The 23,432-nt window shown below is 45.2% G+C and overlaps 1 protein-coding gene and 1 gene segment (V, D, J or C); both read left to right on the top strand.

The window, feature by feature from the left end:
- The window catches only part of LOC147091630 (uncharacterized), a 262,438-nt gene that overhangs the window by 17,879 nt on the left and 221,127 nt on the right, over positions 1–23,432 (top strand). The gene's annotated exons all lie outside the window — the stretch shown is intronic.
- Positions 1,825–22,399, top strand: LOC147091635 (Ig heavy chain C region, secreted form-like). The segment is given in 8 exon segments: positions 1,825–2,239; positions 2,807–3,115; positions 5,223–5,531; positions 6,029–6,358; positions 8,645–8,953; positions 9,453–9,782; positions 21,757–21,884; positions 22,025–22,399. Coding segments are annotated over 8 exon segments (2,124 nt in total).

The following is a 23,432-nucleotide window of genomic DNA, read 5'->3' as shown; positions in this document are numbered from 1 at the left end:
GAAGAACAATTTCCGCTGACTCCTCTAGAATCAGAGCAATGTACATCACAGGAAGAGGCCATTCAGCCCGTCCTGCCTGTGCCGGCTCTGAAAACTGTCCAATTTCCTCAAAAACCCCAGCCTTTTCCTCCTCACCCTGCAAATGGGTCCTCTTCAAGTACATGTCCAGCCAGCTGGTGCTTTCCAGTAATTAGCAACCCTCTTGTGGGAAATACCCCAATTGTCCCGCTAGATCTTCGGGAAATTATTTTAAATCTGTCACCTTCGGTTAACAACCTACTAGCCAAAGGAATCAGTTTCTGCCTATTTGCTCTAGCAAACCTCCCATAACTTTGAACAGGCCTGTTAAGTCTCCACTTAACCTCTGCTCTAACTAGAATATCCCAGCTTCTCCAATCTCTCCACAACTGAAGTTCCTCATCCCTGGTAACTTCCTGGTAAACCTCTTCTCTACCCTCTCAAAGGCCTTTCATCCTTCCTGAATTGTGCTGACAGGATTGTGCTCAATACTCCAGCTGAGGCCTGATCCCTGATTTGTAAAGGTTTTGCATAGCTTCCTTTTTTAAATAATCCGTGTATCTATTTACAAAGCCCAGTGTCCTATACGCCTTCATAACAGCTTTAGCAACTTTCCCCGCCAACTCCAATGATTTGTGTATATGCACATCCATATCTCTCTGTTCTTGCTTCCTCTCAAAATAGTACCATATAGATTATACTGCCTCTCCATGTTGTTCCTCCCAAGGTGCGTCGCTTCACACTTATCCACACTAAATTGCACCTTCCATGTGCCTGTCCATTTCACTAGTCTGTTTAAGTCCTCCTGAAGTCTGCTACTATCCTGCTCACTATTTGCTACTTTGCCAAGATTTGAATCATCTGGGAACTTCAAAATTGTACTCACTATACCCAAGTCCAGGTCATTTTTATATAACAAGAACAACAATGTTCCTCATACCGATCCATGGGAGACCCCACTGCATTATTTTCTACAGTTTGTACAACATCCGCTCACCACTACTCCCTGCCTCATATAAATTTATAATAGTTAAGGGTTGCCAATATTAGATATTTAGAGAAGAAACCTCTCCCCATGTTTAGATTATGCTCGATACAATCAGCAACAAGAGGTGCCTGTTACGACCCAGAAAGCAACGCCTGTTCTCACTGGTGGGAGGTCATCAGGTACTTTTGCAACTGAAATGGGCCATTTAAAGAGACGCTACCATTAACCAGATTTGGGAATCATATATTATAGTCGGATAATTAATTGAGTGGGAGCGAGGAGGAACTTCATGAAGCATCCATTCAATGGAATGGGACAGAGCACAAATGACAGGGCGTTGAAGTACATCACTCAAATACTGAGAAGGAAAGAGAGATTCGAATCAATCCCGATTCATCTGCAGCTTTTATCTTAGAAACTAGCCGTGGAAAACTTTCCTGTTCAATTCTGTGTTTGTCGGATTTGAGCTGATGTTTTGCTAATTTTATAACCACGGATTACGCTGTTACTTTTGAAGTAGAGTCACTGCTGTTTTGTAGGGAAAAGCAGTAGTCAATTGACACAGCAAATTTCCAAAAACTGCAATGAAGTAACTGACCAGAAGTGGTGTTGATTGATAAATAAATGCTGGCCGAGATAGCAGGAAAACCTCGCTGTCCTTCTATTGTAAGATCCAATGAAAGATACCTTATTGAGGTGAGGTGAAAATGTTCTTATATTTGGAATATGATGGAACTCTGGGACAGAGAGGTATGTTCCCGACCAGGGGGTCGACAGGCGCGTATGATGGAACTGACAAAAGCGCTAATGCCGCTGTAGTTTTTGATCGTCAAATGATGGAAAGAGTTTATCCTGGAGTCAAATTTCGCGTTGTTTGGTTGTGTTATGAGCACGGATTACAGATTCTAATTTGCCTAATTGGCCATTCTTTCCCAGCGACACCATCTCCTCCCACCCTCTACGCCCTACTCTCATGTGAACCACCCAACACAGACGGCTCCATCATTTTCGGCTGTTTGGCGTTGGACTACAACCCCGAAATCACCAGCGTTTCCTGGACAAAAGATAAACAGCCGATCACCACTGGATTGATGACTTACCCGTCAGTGCTCAACAAGAGGGGAACCTACACACTGAGCAGTCAGTTAACCATCACCGAGTCAGAAATGGGGAGCAGCACAATCTACTGCGTGGTTCGACGAAGAGATTCCGTCTGGAACGTTACAATGCCAGGTTAGTGTAGTGGGATGCAGGGGCAAACTGTGAAAAGCAGGGAAGTTATGTTCAACTTGAATAGAAACTTGGTTAGTCCACACTTAGCGTATTGTGAACAGTTCTGGTCTCCACTTCACACTTAGAGTACGGAGCACAATCCTAGACTCCATATCACACTTCGAATACCGTGTACAGTCCGGCTACCTTCTCACACTTGCAATACTGTGCAGACTTCTGGTCACCGTATCACACTTAGAATACTGTGCACATTCCTGGTCTCCATATCACACTTAGAATACTGTGCAGAGTCCTGGTCTCCATATCACAATTAGAATACTGTGCAGAGTCCTGGTCTCCATATCACACATGGAATACCGTGCAGAGTCCTGGTGTCCATATCACACATAGAATACTGTGCACAGTCCTGGTCTCCATATCACACTTCGAATATCGTGCAGAATTCTGGTCCTTGGAAATGCCTTGCTAATGTGTGCCAGATAGTAAAGGACTTGTTTAATGATAAGGACACTATGCATTTCTTAATCATTTATTTTGCAATGAATGTCCAAAACATGTATTCCCCAGGACATGTGGTCCATCCAACTGTTATCCTCACGGCGAGTTCCAGTGACCAAATCACCAGCAGCAGATATGCAAAGGTCGTGTGTTCAATCATGGACTTCCATCCAGAGTCACTGACCGTGAATTGGCTGAAGAATGGACAACTCATGCATTCGGGCTTCGTCACCTCTCTCGTCTGTGAAGTGAACGGGACCTTCTCGACCACCAGTCTGCTGACAGTCCCCGCCGGCGAATGGTTCAGCGGCTCGGTCTACACCTGCCAGGTCACTCATGAAGGGGTTACCCAAAGCCGAAACATTGCCAACTCTCGGGGTAAGAGGCACAGTCGGGGAGTTCCAACCCATTTCCAGTGCCGCTCTGAGTCAGAATTTTATTGGAATTAGTCCATAGCACAGCACAGTTTCTAATTTACAAGCAAACACTTTGGTGTTTCCTTCCGATGTAAGTGGGATTCCTCAAGGTTTAGGAATTCCATCCCTTCACCAGCAAAGAAGAATTCCCTCAGCTGTAATGTCAGACAGTGAGTGAGGTGTCCTTATTTTCAGATTTACCCTGTGTTAGCTCTAATTATAATATACAATCATGCAGTTTGTGTTTCCTTCGGATGTAAAAGATAATAAAGAATTGGCTTTATACAGCGCCTTCCGGGACCTCCGGCTACCGCAAATCGATTGACAACCAATGAATTACGCTTGAAATGTGGCCACTGTTGTAATGTACAAAATGAGGAAGACATTTTGTGCACAACAAGCTCCCACAAACAGCAATGTGATAAGACCAGATTTTTTTTTGGTGATATTTGTTGAGGGGTAATTATTTGCCATGGCACCGGGAGAACTCCCCTGCTCATCTTTGAAATGGTGCCATGGGATGTCTTACGTCCAATTGAGAGGGCAGATTGATCCTCGCTTGAACACCTCATCCAAAATACAGTGCAGCGCTCAATCAGTACTGCATTGGGAGTGTCATTTTCCATTCTGTGTTCAAGTCTCTGGAGTGGGACTTGAACCAACCATCTTCATCAATTAGGATTCCTCACAGTTCTGGATTTAATAACCTCGCTATAGGTTTCCCTCGACTCTGATATCAGACAGTGAGTGAGGTGTCCTTGGGCTCCGGTTTATCCTGAGCTGGCTGATCATATTCCGAGCGGCAGTAGGTGTCTGGAGGCCTTTACTGATAATTTTCCAGGAACCCACTGCTAGAAAGGTCATTTACCCTATTTAGAGAACTGTGTTCAGTTCTGGGCTCCACACATCAGGCAGGATATACTGACCTTGGAGGGGGTGCGTTGCAGATTTACCAGAATGTTACGGGGCAAGAAGTATTACATTTTGAGGACATATTGCACTGACTAGGCGTGTATTGCTTTGAGTATAGAAGATTAAAGGGTGAACGAATTAAGATAATTTTTGGAATTGGTGGTCATATAGAGATAAAGTATTTCCTCTGCTGGGGAAGTCCAGAACAACGGGGGATAATCTTAAAATTTGAGCTAGGCCGTTCAGGGGTGAGGTCAGAAACCACTTCTTCGTGCAAAGGGCTGTGGAAATCCGGAACACTCTCTCCCTCAAAGCTGTTCAAGGTGGGCGTCAATTGATAATATCAATACTGAGATTGATAGATTTATGTTGGGCAAGGGTTACAGAAACATTGCAGGTAGATGGTGTTGAGGTGCAGATCAGCCATGATCTCATTGAATGGTGGGCCAGGCTGGATGGGCTGAATGGCCTCCTCCTGTTGCTGTGTTTCTATTGCTGCCATGAGGTCATATTTCATTCTGAGTCTCTCTCACCAGGCATGAGAAAAGCTCACTATGACAGAAATAAACAAACTGCCTCACACCGGCTTTACAAATTATTCCCCACCAAAAACACCCCTTTGGAATTCCAGCTCCCGATAATTCACTTCTACTCTGAGTATTCCTACACATTTTCATCGCCCCAAATATCGGAACAAGAAACCAGAAGATTCAGTTTTTTCTTGTTGCACCGAAAATCATGGATTTTATTTGACAGCCTTTTTGAAACAGTGTAATTTTCGTGAAGAGCTCTTGAACCTGGGGACAGAGACATTATAATGAGCGGAGATGTGTTCGGGCACCAGGATGTATGGACGGGCATAAAGGAGCAAGGGATTATGGGAAGAGCTGTTTTCAGTGCGTAAATAAATTGCACCCGAATTTATTCATTGTTTAACGCCGGGTAATTGCTTCACAGCCCATTACAGGAGTTCTGGGGGCAAATACACAGGAAATATTAAAGAGTCCCCCCAGAATCGTTGACAATTTATTGTCATTCCAATAACGCTGGTGCTTAATCAACAGGGAGATTTATTCTGCTTGAGTCAGAAATGGGTGAATACTGGTGTCCTGATTCTGAAGATGAAACATTGCTTGACTTTCATTTCTGTTTCACAGATTGTTCCTCATGCAGCGATCTAGTGATTACTCTTCACCAACCATCACTAGAACAGGTCTTACTGGAGGCGACGGTCACCTTAACCTGCGTCCTGTCTAATGGTCCTTATGGAGTCACCGTGACCTGGACCCGAGGAAAGGAATCTTTGAAATCAGAGATTGCCGTTCAACCCGGAGAGGATCCCAACAGCGTGATCAGCAAAATAAACATCTCGACACAAGCCTGGCTGAGTGGGGATGAGTTCTACTGCGTGGTGAGCCATCAGGATATGCCAACTCCTATCAGAGATTCCATCCACAAAGAAACAGGTGAGCAGTGAGAGTGTAGCAATAAGTGAGACACTGTGGCTGTTTCCTAGGTTTGAGTAAGGACCAATTCGTTCTATTATGAGTTCTAATGGACTACTCTGATCATTCAGATTGATAATTCCACTAACTAAATACCCTGGGAACCGAGGTAATGCACTTAAGGGGAAGATAGATAAGTTCATGAGGGAAAACAGAATCGAAGGATATGCCATTAGGGTTTAGATAAATGAGGTGGGAGGTGTCTCTTGTGGAGCATAATCACCGGCTCAGAGCTGTTGGGCCGAAGAGCCTGATTCTGTGCGGTAAACCCAACTCTTCAGGCTCATAGAGAAGGATTGCATATCAGCCAGCTCAGGCTTGGAAACCGAACAGGGTCCAGAGGAGAATATAAATCCTTTAAAAATCAGCGTGAAGCGCATTTCTCTCACATCTAACCACTGCTTCCATTGTCTCTGGAATTCTCCAGCTTATTGTTCTTTATTCTAATTGTCCTGCAGCTCAAGATCCGCGGCAACCGTCCGTGTCTGTCCTCCTGCCCTCGGCAGAAGATGTCTCTGCTCAGAGGTCCGTCACCCTCACCTGCTTAGCGAGAGGTTTCTCCCCACGAGAGGTCTTCGTCAAGTGGACCGTTAATGACAAGCCGCTCAATTCCAGCAACTACAAGAACACCGAGGTGTTGGCGGAGAACGGCAGCAGTTCCTTCTTCATCTACAGCCTGTTATCCATTGCAGCGGAGGAGTGGGCCAGCGGCGCTTCCTACTCCTGTGTGGTGGGACATGAAGCGATCCCCTTGAAGATCATCACCAGAACGGTCAATAAATCCAGCGGTAAAGAATGCTAATGAACATTTCCCTTGTACTGATGGACTCCGTTAATTCTTATCAATGAGAAACACTCGCTTGCATTTAAGTTCTTAAATAAACATCAATAAAGGTCTTTTCTTCCATTCCTGAGTTAAAAACACGCCTTTCAATTAATTTTGTTTCCATTTTCGCCAAGGTTTCAGGTCGATTACCTTTCGGCAGCCCGTTTTGATGAAGGGTCATCGACCTGAAAGTTTGACTCTGTTCCTATCTGCACAGATTCCGCCTGACTTGCTGAGTTTTTGCAGCCATTTCTGTTTTTATCCCAGTTACCATTGTTGTCCATCCCTTCAGAATTGGGGACATTTACATTTCAATAATCGCAGCAACTGCGAACTGATGTGAGGGCCACAAACGAGCACGAAATGCACCCCCACCAGAGAGAGAGGGAATGCCAATTGTTAACCCACAGTAGCCTCACTGTCCCACCAGAGAGAGGGTAAAGGGCAATTATTAACCAACTGTACCCCCACTCTCCCAGCACAGAGAGGGGAAAGGGCAATTGTTAACCCACACTAGCCTCACTGTCCCACTAGAGAGATGGTAAAGTGCAATTATTAACCCACTGTACCCCCACTCTCCCAGCAGAGAGAGGGGAAAGTGCAATTATTAACCAACAGTACCCCCACTGTCTCACAAGATAGAGGGGAAAGGGCAGTTGTTAACCAACTCTACCGCCACTCCATCACCACAGAAAATGAAAGGGCAGTGTTTAACCCACTGTGCCCCACACACCCTCCAATGATAGGGCAAGGGCAGTTGTTAACTCACTGTACTCCACTCCCACACCATTGATAGGGAAAGGACAATTGTAAGCCCACCGTATCTTCAATCGCCCAGCAGAAAGAGGGGAAATGGCGACTGTTAACCCATGAAACCCACTCTCCCACCAGAGAGGGGGGAACAGGCTATTGTTAACCCACTGTACACCCACTACCCCACCAGAAAGAGGGGAAAGGGCAATTTTTAAGCCAGTGTATCTCCACTCACCCACCAGCGAGAGAATGAAGGGCAATTGGATTACCACTCTACCTCCCACTCCCCCAACAGAGAGAGGGGAAAGTGCAATTGTTATACCCACTGTATCTCCACTCACCCACCAGAGAGAGAATAAAGGGCAATTGTTATACCATTGTAACTCCCACTCCCCCAACAGAGAGAGGGGGAAGGGCAATTCTTAACCCACTGAATCTCCACTCACCCACCAGAGAATGAGGAAAGGGCAACTGTTATACCACTGTAACTGCCACTACCCACCTTCGAGTGGGGAGAGGGCAATTGTGAAGCCACTGGTTCTCCAGTCATCCACCAGTGAGAGAGGAAAGGGCATTTGTTATACCACTGTATCTCACAATCTCTCCCCCAAATGATGTTGAGGATGGGCGGCAACTGAAAATAGCAAAACAGAGATTGATAGATTTTTGTTAGGCAAGGTTATCAAGGGTTACAGAAAGAAAGCTGGTAGATGGTGTTCAGGTGCAAATCCGCCATGATCTCATTGAATAACTGAACAAGCTGGATGGGATGAATGCCCACCTCCTATTCCTGTGTTCCTATTGCTGCCCTGCGGTCATACTTCATTCTGACTGTCACACCAGACATGAGAAATGCTCACTAATGACACAAATTAGCAAACTAACACACCACGGCATTTCAAATCATTCCCCACCACAAAAGAGGCCTTGGAGCTCCATTCTCCCGACGTATCACCTCTCCTCTGATGGGGGCTGCAACAGGTTCCTGCACATATTCATCGCCCCAAAAATCATAACAAGAAAACAGGAAATTCACTTTTTTCCTGTTCCACCTAAAATCCTGGATTTTATTTGAGAGCCGTTTTGAAGCAGTGTAATTTTCGAGCTCCTGACACCTTGGGGCAGATGCATTATAATGATCAGAGATGTGTTTGGGCACCAGGATCTATAGACGGGCATAAAGGAGCAATGGATTTCGGCAAGAGCTCTAGTTAGTGCGTAACACAGTTGCGCTTGAATTTATTCTTTTTTTTACGCCACGTATTTGCTTCACAGCACATTACAGGAAGCTCTGGGTGCAAATACTCAGGAAATGTTAAAGAGTTAGCCGGATTCGGTGCCATTTCTTTGTCTATCCAATAACGATGGTGTTTAAGCAACAGCGACAGGGTGAATTCACAATGGTGATTGAATCTCCTTGAGCCAGTAATGGCTGAATGCTGGTGTCCAGATTCTGAAGATGAAGCTTTGCTTGACTTTCATTTCCATTTCACAGATCCTATCACAAACAGCGATCCACTGATTATGCTTCGACAGCCATCACTAGAACAGGTCTTACTGGAGACGATGGTGATCTTAACCTGCGTCGTGTCTAATGCTCCTTATGGATTCACCGTGTCCTGGACCCGAGGAAAGGAGACTTTGAAATCAGAAATTGCCATTCAACCCGGAGAGGAACCCAACAGCGTCATCAGCAACATAAACATCTCGACACAAGCCTGGCTGAGTGGGGATGAGTTCTCCTGCGTGGTGAGCCATCAGGATATGCCGACTGCTATAAGCGATTCCATCCACAAGGAAACAGGTGAGCAGTGAGAGTGTAGCAATAAGTGAGACACTGTGGCTATTTCCTGTGTATGTATACGGGCCAATTCATTATAGTAAGAGCTTTAATGGACCACTCTGATAATTCAGATTGGTAATTCCACTAACTAAACATTCTGGGACCCGAAATAATTCACCTAAGGGGAAAGTAGATAAGCCCATGAGGGAAAAGGTAATAGAACGATATGCTATTGTGGTTAGATGAAGTAAGGTGGGAGGTGTCTCCTGTGGAGCATAAACACCTGCCCAGATTTGTTGGGCCGAATGGCCAGTTTCTGTGCTGTGAATTCAACTATTCAAGCTCTCAGAGAGAAGGATTGCATATCCCTCAACTGCGGGTTGAAAACCGGACAGGATCCAGAGGGGAAAATATGTACTTTAAAATTCAGCGTGAATCACATTTCCCTCACATCTAACCACCGCTTTCATTGTCTCTGGAATTCTCCAGCTTATTCTCCTTTATTCTAATTGTCCTGCAGCTCAAGATCTGCGTCAACCATCCGTGTCTGTCCTCCTGCCCTCGTCAGAAGAAATCTCCACACAGAGGTCCGTCACCCTCACCTGCTTAGCGAGAGGTTTCTCCCCCCGAGAGATCTTCATCAAGTGGACCGTCAATGACAAGCCGCTCAATTCCAGCAACTACAAGAACACCGAGGTGTTGGCGGAGAACGGCAGCAGTTCCTTCTTCATCTACAGCCTGTTATCCATTGCAGCGGAGGAGTGGGCCAACGGCGCTTCCTACTCCTGTGTGGTGGGACATGAAGCGATCCCCTTGAAGATCATCACCAGAACGGTCAATAAATCCAGTGGTAAACCAAGTTTTCTGAACATTTCCCTTATACTGATGGACACCGTCAATTCTTGTCAATGAGAAACTCTCGATTGCATTTCCGTTCTTAAATAAATATCAATAAATGCGTTGTCTTCCAACCGTGAGTTAAAAACACAGCCACTTAGTAAGTTGTGCTTCCCATTGTTGTCAAGGGGCGGGCTTTGTATCTGAAGTTGGGAGTTTTTGGGTCTTGGGTCCATGGCTTGTATAGTCAGCGCTCCCTGCTCAGATTCACCGTGAGTTAGAGATAAAATGAAGCTTTCTCATAAAACTTTACTCAACGTAACTTCAGCAACTTTCCTCCCGCTGGGGGAAGCTTAAAATTCCCATTTCCGACAAACAAAAGCAGCAGATTAAGATCTCGGTGTCCGCATTTCTCGTTCAATAGCAGAATACTGCAGATGGTGGAAATCTTAGATAAAAACAGGAAATGCTGGAAATTCTCAGCATTCAGGCGGCATCTGTGCAGAGAGAAATAGCTAACGTTTCAGGTCGATGACCATTTGCCTGCCTGTTGTTAACCCAATGTACCACAACACCCCTACCAGAGAGAGAGGAAAGGGCATTTGTTAACCCACTGTGCCACAACTCCACTACCAGAGAGAGGGGAAAGTGCAATTCTTAACCCACTGTGCCACAACTCCACTTCTAGAGAGAGGGGAAAGTGCAATTCTTAACCCACTGTACCACAACTCCCCTTCTAGAGAGAGGGGAAAGGGCAATTGTTAACCCACTGTACCACAACTCCCTGCCAGAGAGAGAGGGGAAAGGGCAAGTGTTAACCCAATGTACCACAACTCCCCTAACAGAGAGAGAGGAAAGGGCAATTGTTAACCCACTGTACCACAACACCCCTACCAGAGAGAGAGGAAAGGGCAATTGTTAACCCACTGTACCACAACTCCCCTACCAGAGAGAGGGGAAAGTGCAATTGTTAACCCACTGTACCACAACACCCCTACCAGAGAGAGGGGAAAGGGCAATTGTTAACCCACTGTACCACAACACCCTTACCAGAGAGAGGGGAAAGTGCAATTGTTAACCCACTGTACCACAACACTCCTACCAGAGAGAGAGGAAAGGGCAATTGTTAACCCACTGTACCACAACACCCCTACCAGAGAGAGGGGAAAGTGCAATTGTTAACCCACTGTACCACAACACTCCTACCAGAGAGAGGGGAAAGTGCAATTGTTAACCCACTGTACCACAACACCCTTACCAGAGAGAGGGGAAAGTGCAATTGTTAACCCACTGTACCACAACACTCCTACCAGAGAGAGGGGAAAGTGCAATTGTTAACCCACTGTACCACAACACCCTTACCAGAGAGAGAGGAAAGGGCAATTGTTAACCCACTGTACCACAACACCCTTACCAGAGAGAGGGGAAAGTGCAATTGTTAACCCACTGTACCACAACTCCCCTAACAGAGAGGGGAAAAGGTAATTGTTAACCCAGTGTACCACAAAACCCTTACCAGAAAGACAGGAAAGTGCAATTGTTAACCCACTGTACCACAACTCCACTACCAGAGAGAGGGGAAAGGGCAATTGTTAACCCACTGTACCACAACTCCCCTTCCAGAGAGAGGGGAAAGGGCAATTGTTAACCCACTGTACCACAACACTCCTACCAGAGAGAGGGGAAAGTGCAATTGTTAACCCACTGTACCACAACTCCCCTTCCAGAGAGAGGGGAAAGGGCAATTGTTAACCCACTGTACCACAACTCCCCTTCCAGAGAGAGGGGAAAGGGCAATTGTTAACCCACTGTACAACAACACCCCTGCCAGAGAGAGAGGGAAGGGCAAATGTTAACCCAATGTACCACAACTCCCTAACAGAGAGACAGGACAGGGCATGTGTTATTCTACTGTACCACAACTGCCCTACCACAGAGAGGGGAAAGGGCAATTGTTAACCCACTGTACCCCAACTACCCCACCAGAGAGAGAGGAAAGGGCAATTGTTAACCCACTGTACCACAACTCCCCTACCACAGAGAGGAGAAAGAGCAATTGTTAACCCAGTGTACCACAACTCCCTGCCAGAGAGAGAGGGGAAAGAGCAATTGTTAACCCACTGTACCACAACTGCCCTACCAGAGAGAGGGGAAAGGACAATTGTTAACCCAATGTACCACAACTGCCCTACCAGAGAGAGGGGAAAGGACAATTGTTAACCCAATGTACCACAACTGCCCTACCAGAGAGAGGGGAAAGGGCAATTGTTAACCCACTGTACCACAACTGCCCTACCAGAGAGAGGGGAAAGGACAATTGTTAACCCAATGTACCCCAACTTCCCCACCAGAGAGAGAGGAAAGGGCAATTGTTAACCCACTGTACCACAACTCCCTAACAGAGAGACAGGACAGGGCATGTGTTATTCTACTGTACCACAACTGCCCTACCACAGAGAGGGGAAAGGGCAATTGTTAACCCACTGTACCCCAACTTCCCCACCAGAGAGAGAGGAAAGGGCAATTGTTAACCCACTGTACCACAACTCCCCTACCACAGAGAGGAGAAAGAGCAATTGTTAACCCACTGTACCACAACTCCCTGCCAGAGAGAGAGGGGAAAGGGCAATTGTTAACCCACTGTACCACAACTGCCCTACCAGAGAGAGAGGAAAGGGCAATTGTTAACCCACTGTACCACAACTGCCCTACCAGAGAGAGGGGAAAGGACAATTGTTAACCCAATGTACAACAACACCCTGCCAGAGAGAGAGGAAAGGGCAATTGTTAACCCACTGTACACCCACTCCTCTACAAGAGAGAGAGGAAAGTGCAATTGTTAACCCACAGTACACCCACTCCTCTACAAGAGCGAGAGGAACGTGCAATTGTAAACCCACTGTACCCCCACTCCCCCACCAGAGAGAAAGGAAAGTGCAATTGTGAACACATTGTACACCCACTCCCCCACCACAAGAGAGAGAGTGGAAAGGTCAATTGTTAACCCAATGTACCACAACTCCCCTACCAGAGAGAGGAAAGGGCAATTGTTAACCCACAGTACACCCACACCCCTTCAGAGATAAGTGAAAGGGCAAATGTTAACACACTGTACTACCACACCCCTACCAGAGAGAGAGGAAAGGGCAATTGTTAACCCACAGTAATCCCACACCCCAACCAGAGATATGTGAAAGGGCAAATGTTAACCCACTGTACGACCACACCCCTACCAGAGAGAGAGGAAAGAGCATTGTTAACCCACTGTACACCCACTCCCCCACCAGAGAGAGGAAAGAGCAATTGTTATCTCACTGTACACCCCACCCCACCACAAGAGAGAGAGTGGAAAGGACAATTGTTAACCCACTGTATCACAACCACACAACCAGAGAGCGAGGAAAGGGCAATTGTTAACCCTCTGTACTCCCACACCCCTACCAGAGAGAAGGGAAAGTGTAAATGTTAACCCACTGTACTCACACACCCCTACCAGAGAGAGAGGAAAGGGAGATTGTTAACCCACTGTTCCCCGACTCCCTCTCCAGAGAGAGAGGAAAGTACAATTGTTAACCCAATGTACCACAACACCACACCAGAGAGAGAGTGGAAAGAACAATTGTTAACCCATTGTACCACAACTCCCCTATCAGAGAGCGAGGTAAAGGCAATTATTAACCCATTGTACCACAACACCACACCAGAGAGATGGGAAAGGGCAATTGTTAACCCAATTTACCACCACTCCCTTACCAGAGAGAGAGGAAAGTGCAATTGTTAACCCTCTGTACCACAACACCACACCAGAGAGAGAGGAAAGGGCAATTGTTAACCCAATTTACCACCACTCCCCTACCAGAGAGAGAGGAAAGGGCAATTTTTAACCCACTGTACCAAACACACCACCAGAGAGAGAGGAAAGGGCAATTGTTAACCCACTGTACTACCACTCGCCTACCCAAGAGAGAGGAAAGGGCAATTGCTAACCCACTGTAACACAACACCCCACCAGAGAGTTGGGAAAGGTCAATAGTTAACCCAGTGTATCTCCACACCCCCCACCAAAGATACAGCAAAGGGCAATTTTTAACCCACTGTACCACAACTCCCACACCTGAGAGAGGGGAAAGAGCTCTTGTTAACCCATTGACTGCCCCACCAGACAGAGGGCAAAGAGCAAATATTAACTCACTGTACCACACATTCCCCCACCAGAGAGAGGGGAAATGGCATTTGTTAACCCGCTGTACATTCATTCCCCCACCAGAGAAATGGGAAAGGACAATTGTTAACCTAATTGTTCTCCACTCACTCACCGGAGAGAGGGTAAAGGGCAATATTTAACCCACTGTACTTCCACACACACACCAGGGAGAGGGGAAAGGGCAATATTTAACCCACTGTACTTCCACGCACACACCAGAGAGAGGGGAAAGGGCATTTGGTAACCCACTGTACTTCCACACACACACCAGAGAGAGGGTAAAGGGCAATATTTAACCCACTGTACTTCCACACACACACCAGAGAGAGGGTAAAGGGCAATATTTAACCCACTGTACTTCCACGCACACACCAGAGAGAGGGGAAAGGGCAATATTTAACCCACTGTACTTCCACACACACACCAGAGAGAGGGGAAAGGGCAATATTTAACCCACTGTACTTCCACACACACACCAGAGAGAGGGGAAAGGGCAATATTTAACACAGTGTATTTCCACGCACACACCAGAGAGAGGGGAAAGGGCATTTGGTAACCCACTGTACTTCCACACACACACCAGAGAGAGGGTAAAGGGCAATATTTAACCCATTGTACTTCCACGCACACACCAGAGAGAGGGGAAAGGGCAATATTTAACCCACTGTACTTCCACACACACACCAGAGAGAGGGGAAAGGGCAATATTTAACCCACTGTACTTCCACGCACACACCAGAGAGAGGGGAAAGGGCAATATTTAACCCACTGTACTTCCACGCACACACCAGAGAGAGGGGAAAGGGCAATATTTAACCCACTGTACTTCCACGCACACACCAGAGAGAGGGGAAAGGGCAATATTTAACCCACTGTACTTCCACACACACACCAGAGAGAGGGGAAAGGGCAATATTTAACCCACTGTACTTCCACGCACACACCAGAGAGAGGGGAAAGGGCAATATTTAACCCACTGTACTTCCACACACACACCAGAGAGGGGAAAGGGCAATATTTAACCCACTGCACTTCCACACACACACCAGAGAGAGGGGAGAGGGCAATATTTAACCCACTGTACTTCCACGCACACACCAGAGAGAGGGGAAAGGGCATTTGGTAACCCACTGTACTTCCACACACACACCAGAGAGAGGGTAAAGGGCAATATTTAACCCACTGTACTTCCACACACACACCAGAGAGAGGGTAAAGGGCAATATTTAACCCACTGTACTTCCACGCACACACCAGAGAGAGGGGAAAGGGCAATATTTAACCCACTGTACTTCCACACACACACCAGAGAGAGGGGAAAGGGCAATATTTAACCCACTGTACTTCCACACACACACCAGAGAGAGGGGAAAGGGCAATATTTAACACAGTGTATTTCCACGCACACACCAGAGAGAGGGGAAAGGGCATTTGGTAACCCACTGTACTTCCACACACACACCAGAGAGAGGGTAAAGGGCAATATTTAACCCATTGTACTTCCACGCACACACCAGAGAGAGGGGAAAGGGCAATATTTAACCCACTGTACTTCCACACACACACCAGAGAGAGGGGAAAGGGCAATATTTAACCCACTGTACTTCCACGCACACACCAGAGAGAGGGGAAAGGGCAATATTTAACCCACTGTACTTCCACGCACACACCAGAGAGAGGGGAAAGGGCAATATTTAACCCACTGTACTTCCACGCACACACCAGAGAGAGGGGAAAGGGCAATATTTAACCCACTGTACTTCCACACACACACCAGAGAGAGGGGAAAGGGCAATATTTAACCCACTGTACTTCCACGCACACACCAGAGAGAGGGGAAAGGGCAATATTTAACCCACTGTACTTCCACACACACACCAGAGAGGGGAAAGGGCAATATTTAACCCACTGCACTTCCACACACACACCAGAGAGAGGGGAAAGGGCAATATTTAACCCACTGTACTTCCACGCACACACCAGAGAGAGGGGAAAGGGCATTTGGTAACCCACTGTACCTCGCAGTCCCCCACCAGAGAGAGGGCAAAGGGCCATTGATAACCCTCTTTAACCCACACTCCCGAGAGAGAGAAAGGGGAGGTGACCCAATATCTATTGTATGTACTCAGTTATCGTTAGTTAAAAAGCAGTTTCTAACTCACTGCTCAAAACTGTTCAAAATGCCGCATGAGAATCATATTGTAAAAAAATATATTCAACATGCTATTTTTATATAGGGTTTGGGATAAATTTGTCCCTTTTATTTGTAAAGTAACATATTATTATGTTAGACCAGATACATGCTGATGATTGACTCCACTTCTCATTTATCATGGTTGTGTCCCTGATGTTGCTGAGGACCATCGGTTGAAATGTTGCATTCCACCCTCTCTGTGCACACTTACACTTAAACACACACAGACACTCATATTAACACACACATCAATACACACACACTGGCACATCAAAACACAGACTCTCACCCTAACACACACATCAATACACACACACTTACACATCAACACACAGACACTCACCCTAACACACACATCAATACACTCACACTTACACAAAGCACACACAGACACCTGTATTAACACACACATCAATACACACACCCTTACACAAAGCACACACAGACACTCACCCTAACACACACATCAATACACACATACTTACACAAAGCACACACAGGCACTTACCCTAAAACACACATCAATACACACACACTTACACATCATCAGACACTCCTATTAACACACAGATCAATACACACACTCTTACACATCAACACACACAGCACACACCCTAACACACACATCAATACACACACACTAACACATCAACACACACAGACACTCACCCTAACACACACATCAATACACACACACTTACACATAAACACACACAGACACTCCTATTAACACACACATCAATGCACACACACTTACACAAAGCACATGCAGACACTCATATTAACACACACATCAATACACACACACTTACACATCAACACACACAGACACTCACCCTAACACACACATCAATACACACACACTTACACATCAACACACACAGTCTCTCACCCTAACACACATCAATACACACACACTTACACATAAACACACACAGACACTCATATTAACACACACATCAATACACACACACTTACACAAAGCACACACAGACACCCGTATTAACACACACAAACAGACACCCACAATAACACACACACAGACACACGCACAAACATACACATTAACACACAATTATACAAAACACACGTGGACACCCATATTAACACACACAAACAGACACTCACATTAATACACACACACACAGACACCCGCACAAACATATACATTAACACACACTTACAGAAAACAAACACACACACCCGGATTAACAAACACACACATTCACTCATATAAGCAGACACATCGACACAGACACACTTACAGAAGAGACACACAGACACCTGCATGAGCACACACATCAACACACACACTCATTAAAACAAAGCACACACAGACTCCTGCATTAACACAAATTTCAACATACACATTTGCACAAAACACAAACAGACACCCAAATTAACACACACATCAAGACACACACACATACACAAAACACACACTGACACCCAAATTAACAAACACATCAATACACACACACTTACAAAAAACACACACCGACACCCACATTAGCACACACATCAATACACACACACTTACACAAAACACACACAGACACCCACAGTAATGTAAATATCAACACACACAGACCATTACACCAAACACACACAGACACCCGCATTAACACAAACATCAACACACACACACACTTACATAAAACACACACAGACACCCGCATTAGCACACACATCAACACACACACACCCTTGCACAAATCACACACAGAGACACCCGCATTAACACAAACATCAACACAGACACCCTTACAAAAAACACACACAGGAACCCACATTAACATAAATATCAACACACACAGACCCTTATATAAAACAGACATAGACACCCGCATTAACACACACATCAACACACACACACCCTTATAAAAAACACAAACAGACACCCGCATTAACACATTCATCAACACACACACTTACAAAAAGCACACACAGACACCCACATTTATGCACACATCAAGGCACATACACTTACACGAAGCACACACAGACACCCGCATTAACGCACACTTCCACATACAGACACCCTTACACGAAGCACAAACAGACACTCGCATAAAAACTCACATCAACACACACACACAACACAAACACACACAGACATCTGCATTAACACATCCATCAACACACACACCCTTACACAGAACACACACAGACACGTGCATTACCGGCACATCAACACACACACACACACTTACACAAAACACACACAGACACCAGCATTAACACACACACAACACACACACATTCTTATCCAAGAACACACAGACACCCGTGTTATCAAACTCAACACACAAACAATCCCTTACACAAAAACTCACAGACACCCACATTAACACATACATCAACACACAAACAAACACTTACACAAACACACACAGGCACCTGCATTAACAGACAAACAAGCCCTTACACAAAAACACTCAGACACCCGCATTAACACACACATCAACACACAAACAAACCCTTACACAAAACACACACAGACACCCGCATTAACACACATCAACACACACACCCTTTCACAAACTCACAGACACCATCATTAACACAAACATCAATACAAACATACACAGACAACTGCATTAACACACATCAACAGGCACACACACCCTTACACAAAACACAGACAGACACCCACAGTAACACACATAACACACACACACACTTACACAAAACACAGACAGACACCCGCATTAACACACACATCAACAAACACACATCCTTACACAAAACACACATAGACACCTGCATTAACACACATCAACAGACACACAAACCATTACACAAAACACCCAGAGACACCAGCATTGACACACTCATCAACAGACACACACACTTACATGAAACACACACAGACACCCGCATTAACACACATATCAACACACACAGACCCTTTCACAAACACACAAAGACACCCGCATTAACACACATCAACAGACACACACACCATTACACAAAACACACACAGACACCCGAATTAACACACATCAACAGACACACACACCATTACACAAAACACCCAGAGACACCAGCATTGACACACTCATCAACAGACACACACTTACACGAAACACACACAGACACCCGCATTAACACACATATCAACACACACACCCTTACACAAAACGCACACAGCCACCAGCATTAACACACACAACACACACACACTTACACAAAACACACAGACACCAGCATTAACACATACATAAAAAACACACCCTTACACAAAACACAGACAGACACCCGCATTAACACACACATCAACAAACACACATCCTTACACAATACTCACACAGACACCGCATTGACACACACATCAACACACACAAACCCTTACACAATACAGAAACAGACACCAGCATTAGCACACATCAACAAACACACATCCTTACACAAAACACACACCGACACCCATATTAACACACAACAACACACACACACCGTTACACAAAATACACACAGACCCCCGCATTAGCACACACATCAACACACACACAAATCCTTACACAAAACGCACACAGACACCCGCATTAACACATGTCAAAACACACACACACAAATCCTTACACAAAACACACACATACACCTGCATAAACACACATCAACACATACACCATTACACAAAACACACACAGTCCCCCGCATAAACAAACACATCAACTCGCACACACTTACAGAAAACAAACACCGACACCCACCTTAAAACACACATCAACACCCACACATGCTTACACAAAACTCACACAGACACTCGCAAAAACAAACACAACACACACACACCCTTGCACAAAACACACAGAGACACCTGCATTAACACACACAACTCACATACACACCCTTACACACAACACAAACAGACACCCTCATTAACACACAAAACACACACACCCTTACACATAGCACACACAGACACCCACATTAACACACTTATCAACGCACACAATCGTACAAAATACACACATACCCGCATTAACACGCACAATACACGCATTTACACAAAACACACAGAGAACCCCACGTTAAAACATATATCAACACATGCACACAACATTACACAAACACACACAGACACCCGCATTAACAAAAACATCATCACAAACATAACCTTGCAAATAACACACATAGAGATCCGCATTGACACACACATCAACACACACACACACTTAAACAAAACACAAACAGGCACCCGTATTAACACACACATAAATACACACACACCCTTACAAAAACACGCACATCATCGAGCATACACCCTTATACAAAACACACACAGAGACCCGCATTTTGATACAGAACACACACACACACTTACACAAAACACACACATAACCCCGCATTAAACACACATCATCACACACACTCGCTTACGCACAAAACTCAGACAACTGCATTAACACATATTAACACACATACAGAATTACACAAAACACGAAGACACCAGCATTAACACACAAATCAACACACAAACCCTTACACAAAACATAAACAGACACCCACAATAACGGATAAAACACACACACACCCTTACACAAACAGACAAAGACACCCACAACAGCACACACAAACACACACACCCTTACACAAAACACATGTAAAACCCTGCAGTACCACTCTCACAACACAAACACTAACACAAAACACACACAGAGACCCGCATTAACAGAAACATCAACAAGACGCAAAACACACACAGACCCCTGCATTAACACACACAACACACACACACCCTTACACAAAACAAACACAGACACCCGCATTAATACACAAAACACACACACACCCTTACACAAAACACACACAGCCACTCGCATTAGTACACAAAACACACACACACCCTTACACAAAACACACACAGACGCCCGCATTAACACACACAACATACACACACCCTTACACAAACACACACAGGCACCCGCATTAACACACAAATCACACATACACCCTTACACAAAACACACAATGGCACCCACATTAACACACACAACACACACAGGCACCCACATTAAAACACACAACACACTCACACCCTTACACACAACACACCCAGACACCCGCATTAATACACACAACAAACACACACCCTTACACAAAACACACACAGACACTCGCATTAATACACAAAACACGCACACACCCTTAAACAAACACACAGCACCAGCATTAACACACACAACACACACAAACCCTTACACAAAACACGCACAGAGACCCGCATTAAAACACACAACACACTCACCCTTGCACAAAACACACACAGGCACCCACATTAAAACACACAACTCAAACACACCCTTACACAAAACACACACAGACACCCGCATTAACACACAAAACACACACACACCCTTACACAAAACACACACAGGCTCCTGCATTAAAACACACAATACACTCACACGCTTACACAAAACACACACAGGCACCCGCATTAACACACACAACACACTCACACCATTACACAAAACACACACAGACACCCGCATTAACACACAAAACACCCACACACTATAATTATATGATATCTTGGATTAAAAATGATCTGAATTTATTTCCTCCTCTACATCCCCGTAGATTCCTCAGACCACATCTGGATTGAAGACTATGAGGACGAGAGCGGCAATATTTGGACAACCGCTTCCACATTCATCCTCCTGTTCTTCCTGAGCATTTTCTACAGCGCTGCTGTCACGCTGGTGAAGGTGAGAAGATTCAATCCACTCAAACTTCGACATGACTGAAGCGGTTTGACAAATCTCTGAAAGTTTCATTGATAAAAATACTGAGATAATTATCCTAGACCACTAAAGCCCTGCTTCATTCTTTTATCCCTCTTTTAAAGGTCAAGTGATGGGCTGAATTTCAGATGCCATGGATTTTCCTCATCTGTTTATTAACATCGCTGTGTTCTGAAAATAAAATATTTCCACTTGTTGATTCTCAAAGTAAAATGTCTTCAGTTATAAAGATCCGAATCTATAGCTGAGAAAAATATAACCTTGAATTCCGTCTTTCTGTTTGAAATGTGTGAGATAATCGGGGCTATAATGTATATGTATCTTAGAGTTGTTTGAATGTTTCACATGTAAGTAAGTCACTTTTTTCTATTCTAATTCACAATTGTTCCCTTCCCTTTATGTGGAGCCCCTGTTTTCTCTCTCTGGTGTCTGTAAGAGATGTACAGATAACTTGCAGCTCAGACCACATGTATTCAGTTCTCAATGTGATGCTCAGTTATTATATTCACTTTGTGTTACCTTTTTAAACCATTCTCTGTAAATTGTATGCTGTGAAATTGTTAATAAATCTGGAATGAAAAATTGACTAACTTAGACTTTGCTGATTTCCTTTCACCGAGGCTCCTCCACACCGCTCCAGTTTCCCTATCACACATTATTTATTTCCCTGACAGGTATTTTTCACCCGTCCTGTCTGAGTTATAATTGAACCCAAGTCCCTTTGGTTAAGGAGCCGCTGCGCCACCCAGTGTCCCATCAGAGAAAAGACACTTTTACCCAGGCCTTTTTATGTCAGGCAGTACAGGTGGAATGATTGCAGAGAGCCCAGATTGCAGAGAGCCCAGTCTCCTCTGATATTATGGTCCGTACGATTCACATGTCAGGCTCTGTTAAAGAGCAGGGCTCTGCTCTATCGCAGCCTGATACAGTGCAGTACATGGCAAAGTAAATCTCCCTTTAAACTTCCCAGCTACCACTGCCAGGCAAGGCACAGCACTGGTTAGTTAGAGAGTAACGCTCCCACTTCACTCCCCATCCAACACTCCCAGTGCAGGTTCACAACATGCGTTATGCAGAGTAAATCTCCCTTGACACTGACCCATCAAAGAGTCCCATGTTGGTGCAGCACGGGTTAAATACAGAGTAAAACACCCTCTATAATGTCCCATCAAACATTCCCAGGGAAGGTACAGTTCTGGTCAGATAGAGCGAACAGCTCCTTCCACACTCTCCCATCAAATAGTATCAGGGCAGGTACGGCACGGCTTAGATACAGCGTAAAGCTCCCTCTATACTGTCCCAAGACACACTCCAAGGGCAGGTACAGCACGTGTTTGATACCGAGTAAAGTTAAGAACATAAGAACATAAGAAATAGGAGCAGGAGTAGGCCAATCGGCCTTTCGAGCCTGCTCCGCCATTCAACAAGATCATGGCTGATCTGATCCTAACCTCAAATCTACTTCCACTCTCCATCCCACCAGATCCCATGTGATCTCCCGGGAGAGGCAAA

The sequence above is a fragment of the Somniosus microcephalus genome, unplaced genomic scaffold (assembly GCF_052327205.1).
Source record: "Somniosus microcephalus isolate GS21.2 unplaced genomic scaffold, FLI_Smic_1.0 unresolved_chr3, whole genome shotgun sequence".
Classification (NCBI taxonomy): domain Eukaryota; kingdom Metazoa; phylum Chordata; class Chondrichthyes; order Squaliformes; family Somniosidae; genus Somniosus; species Somniosus microcephalus.
Note: the sequence above shows the minus strand (reverse complement) of the source record. Positions and strands in the feature narration are given on the sequence as shown.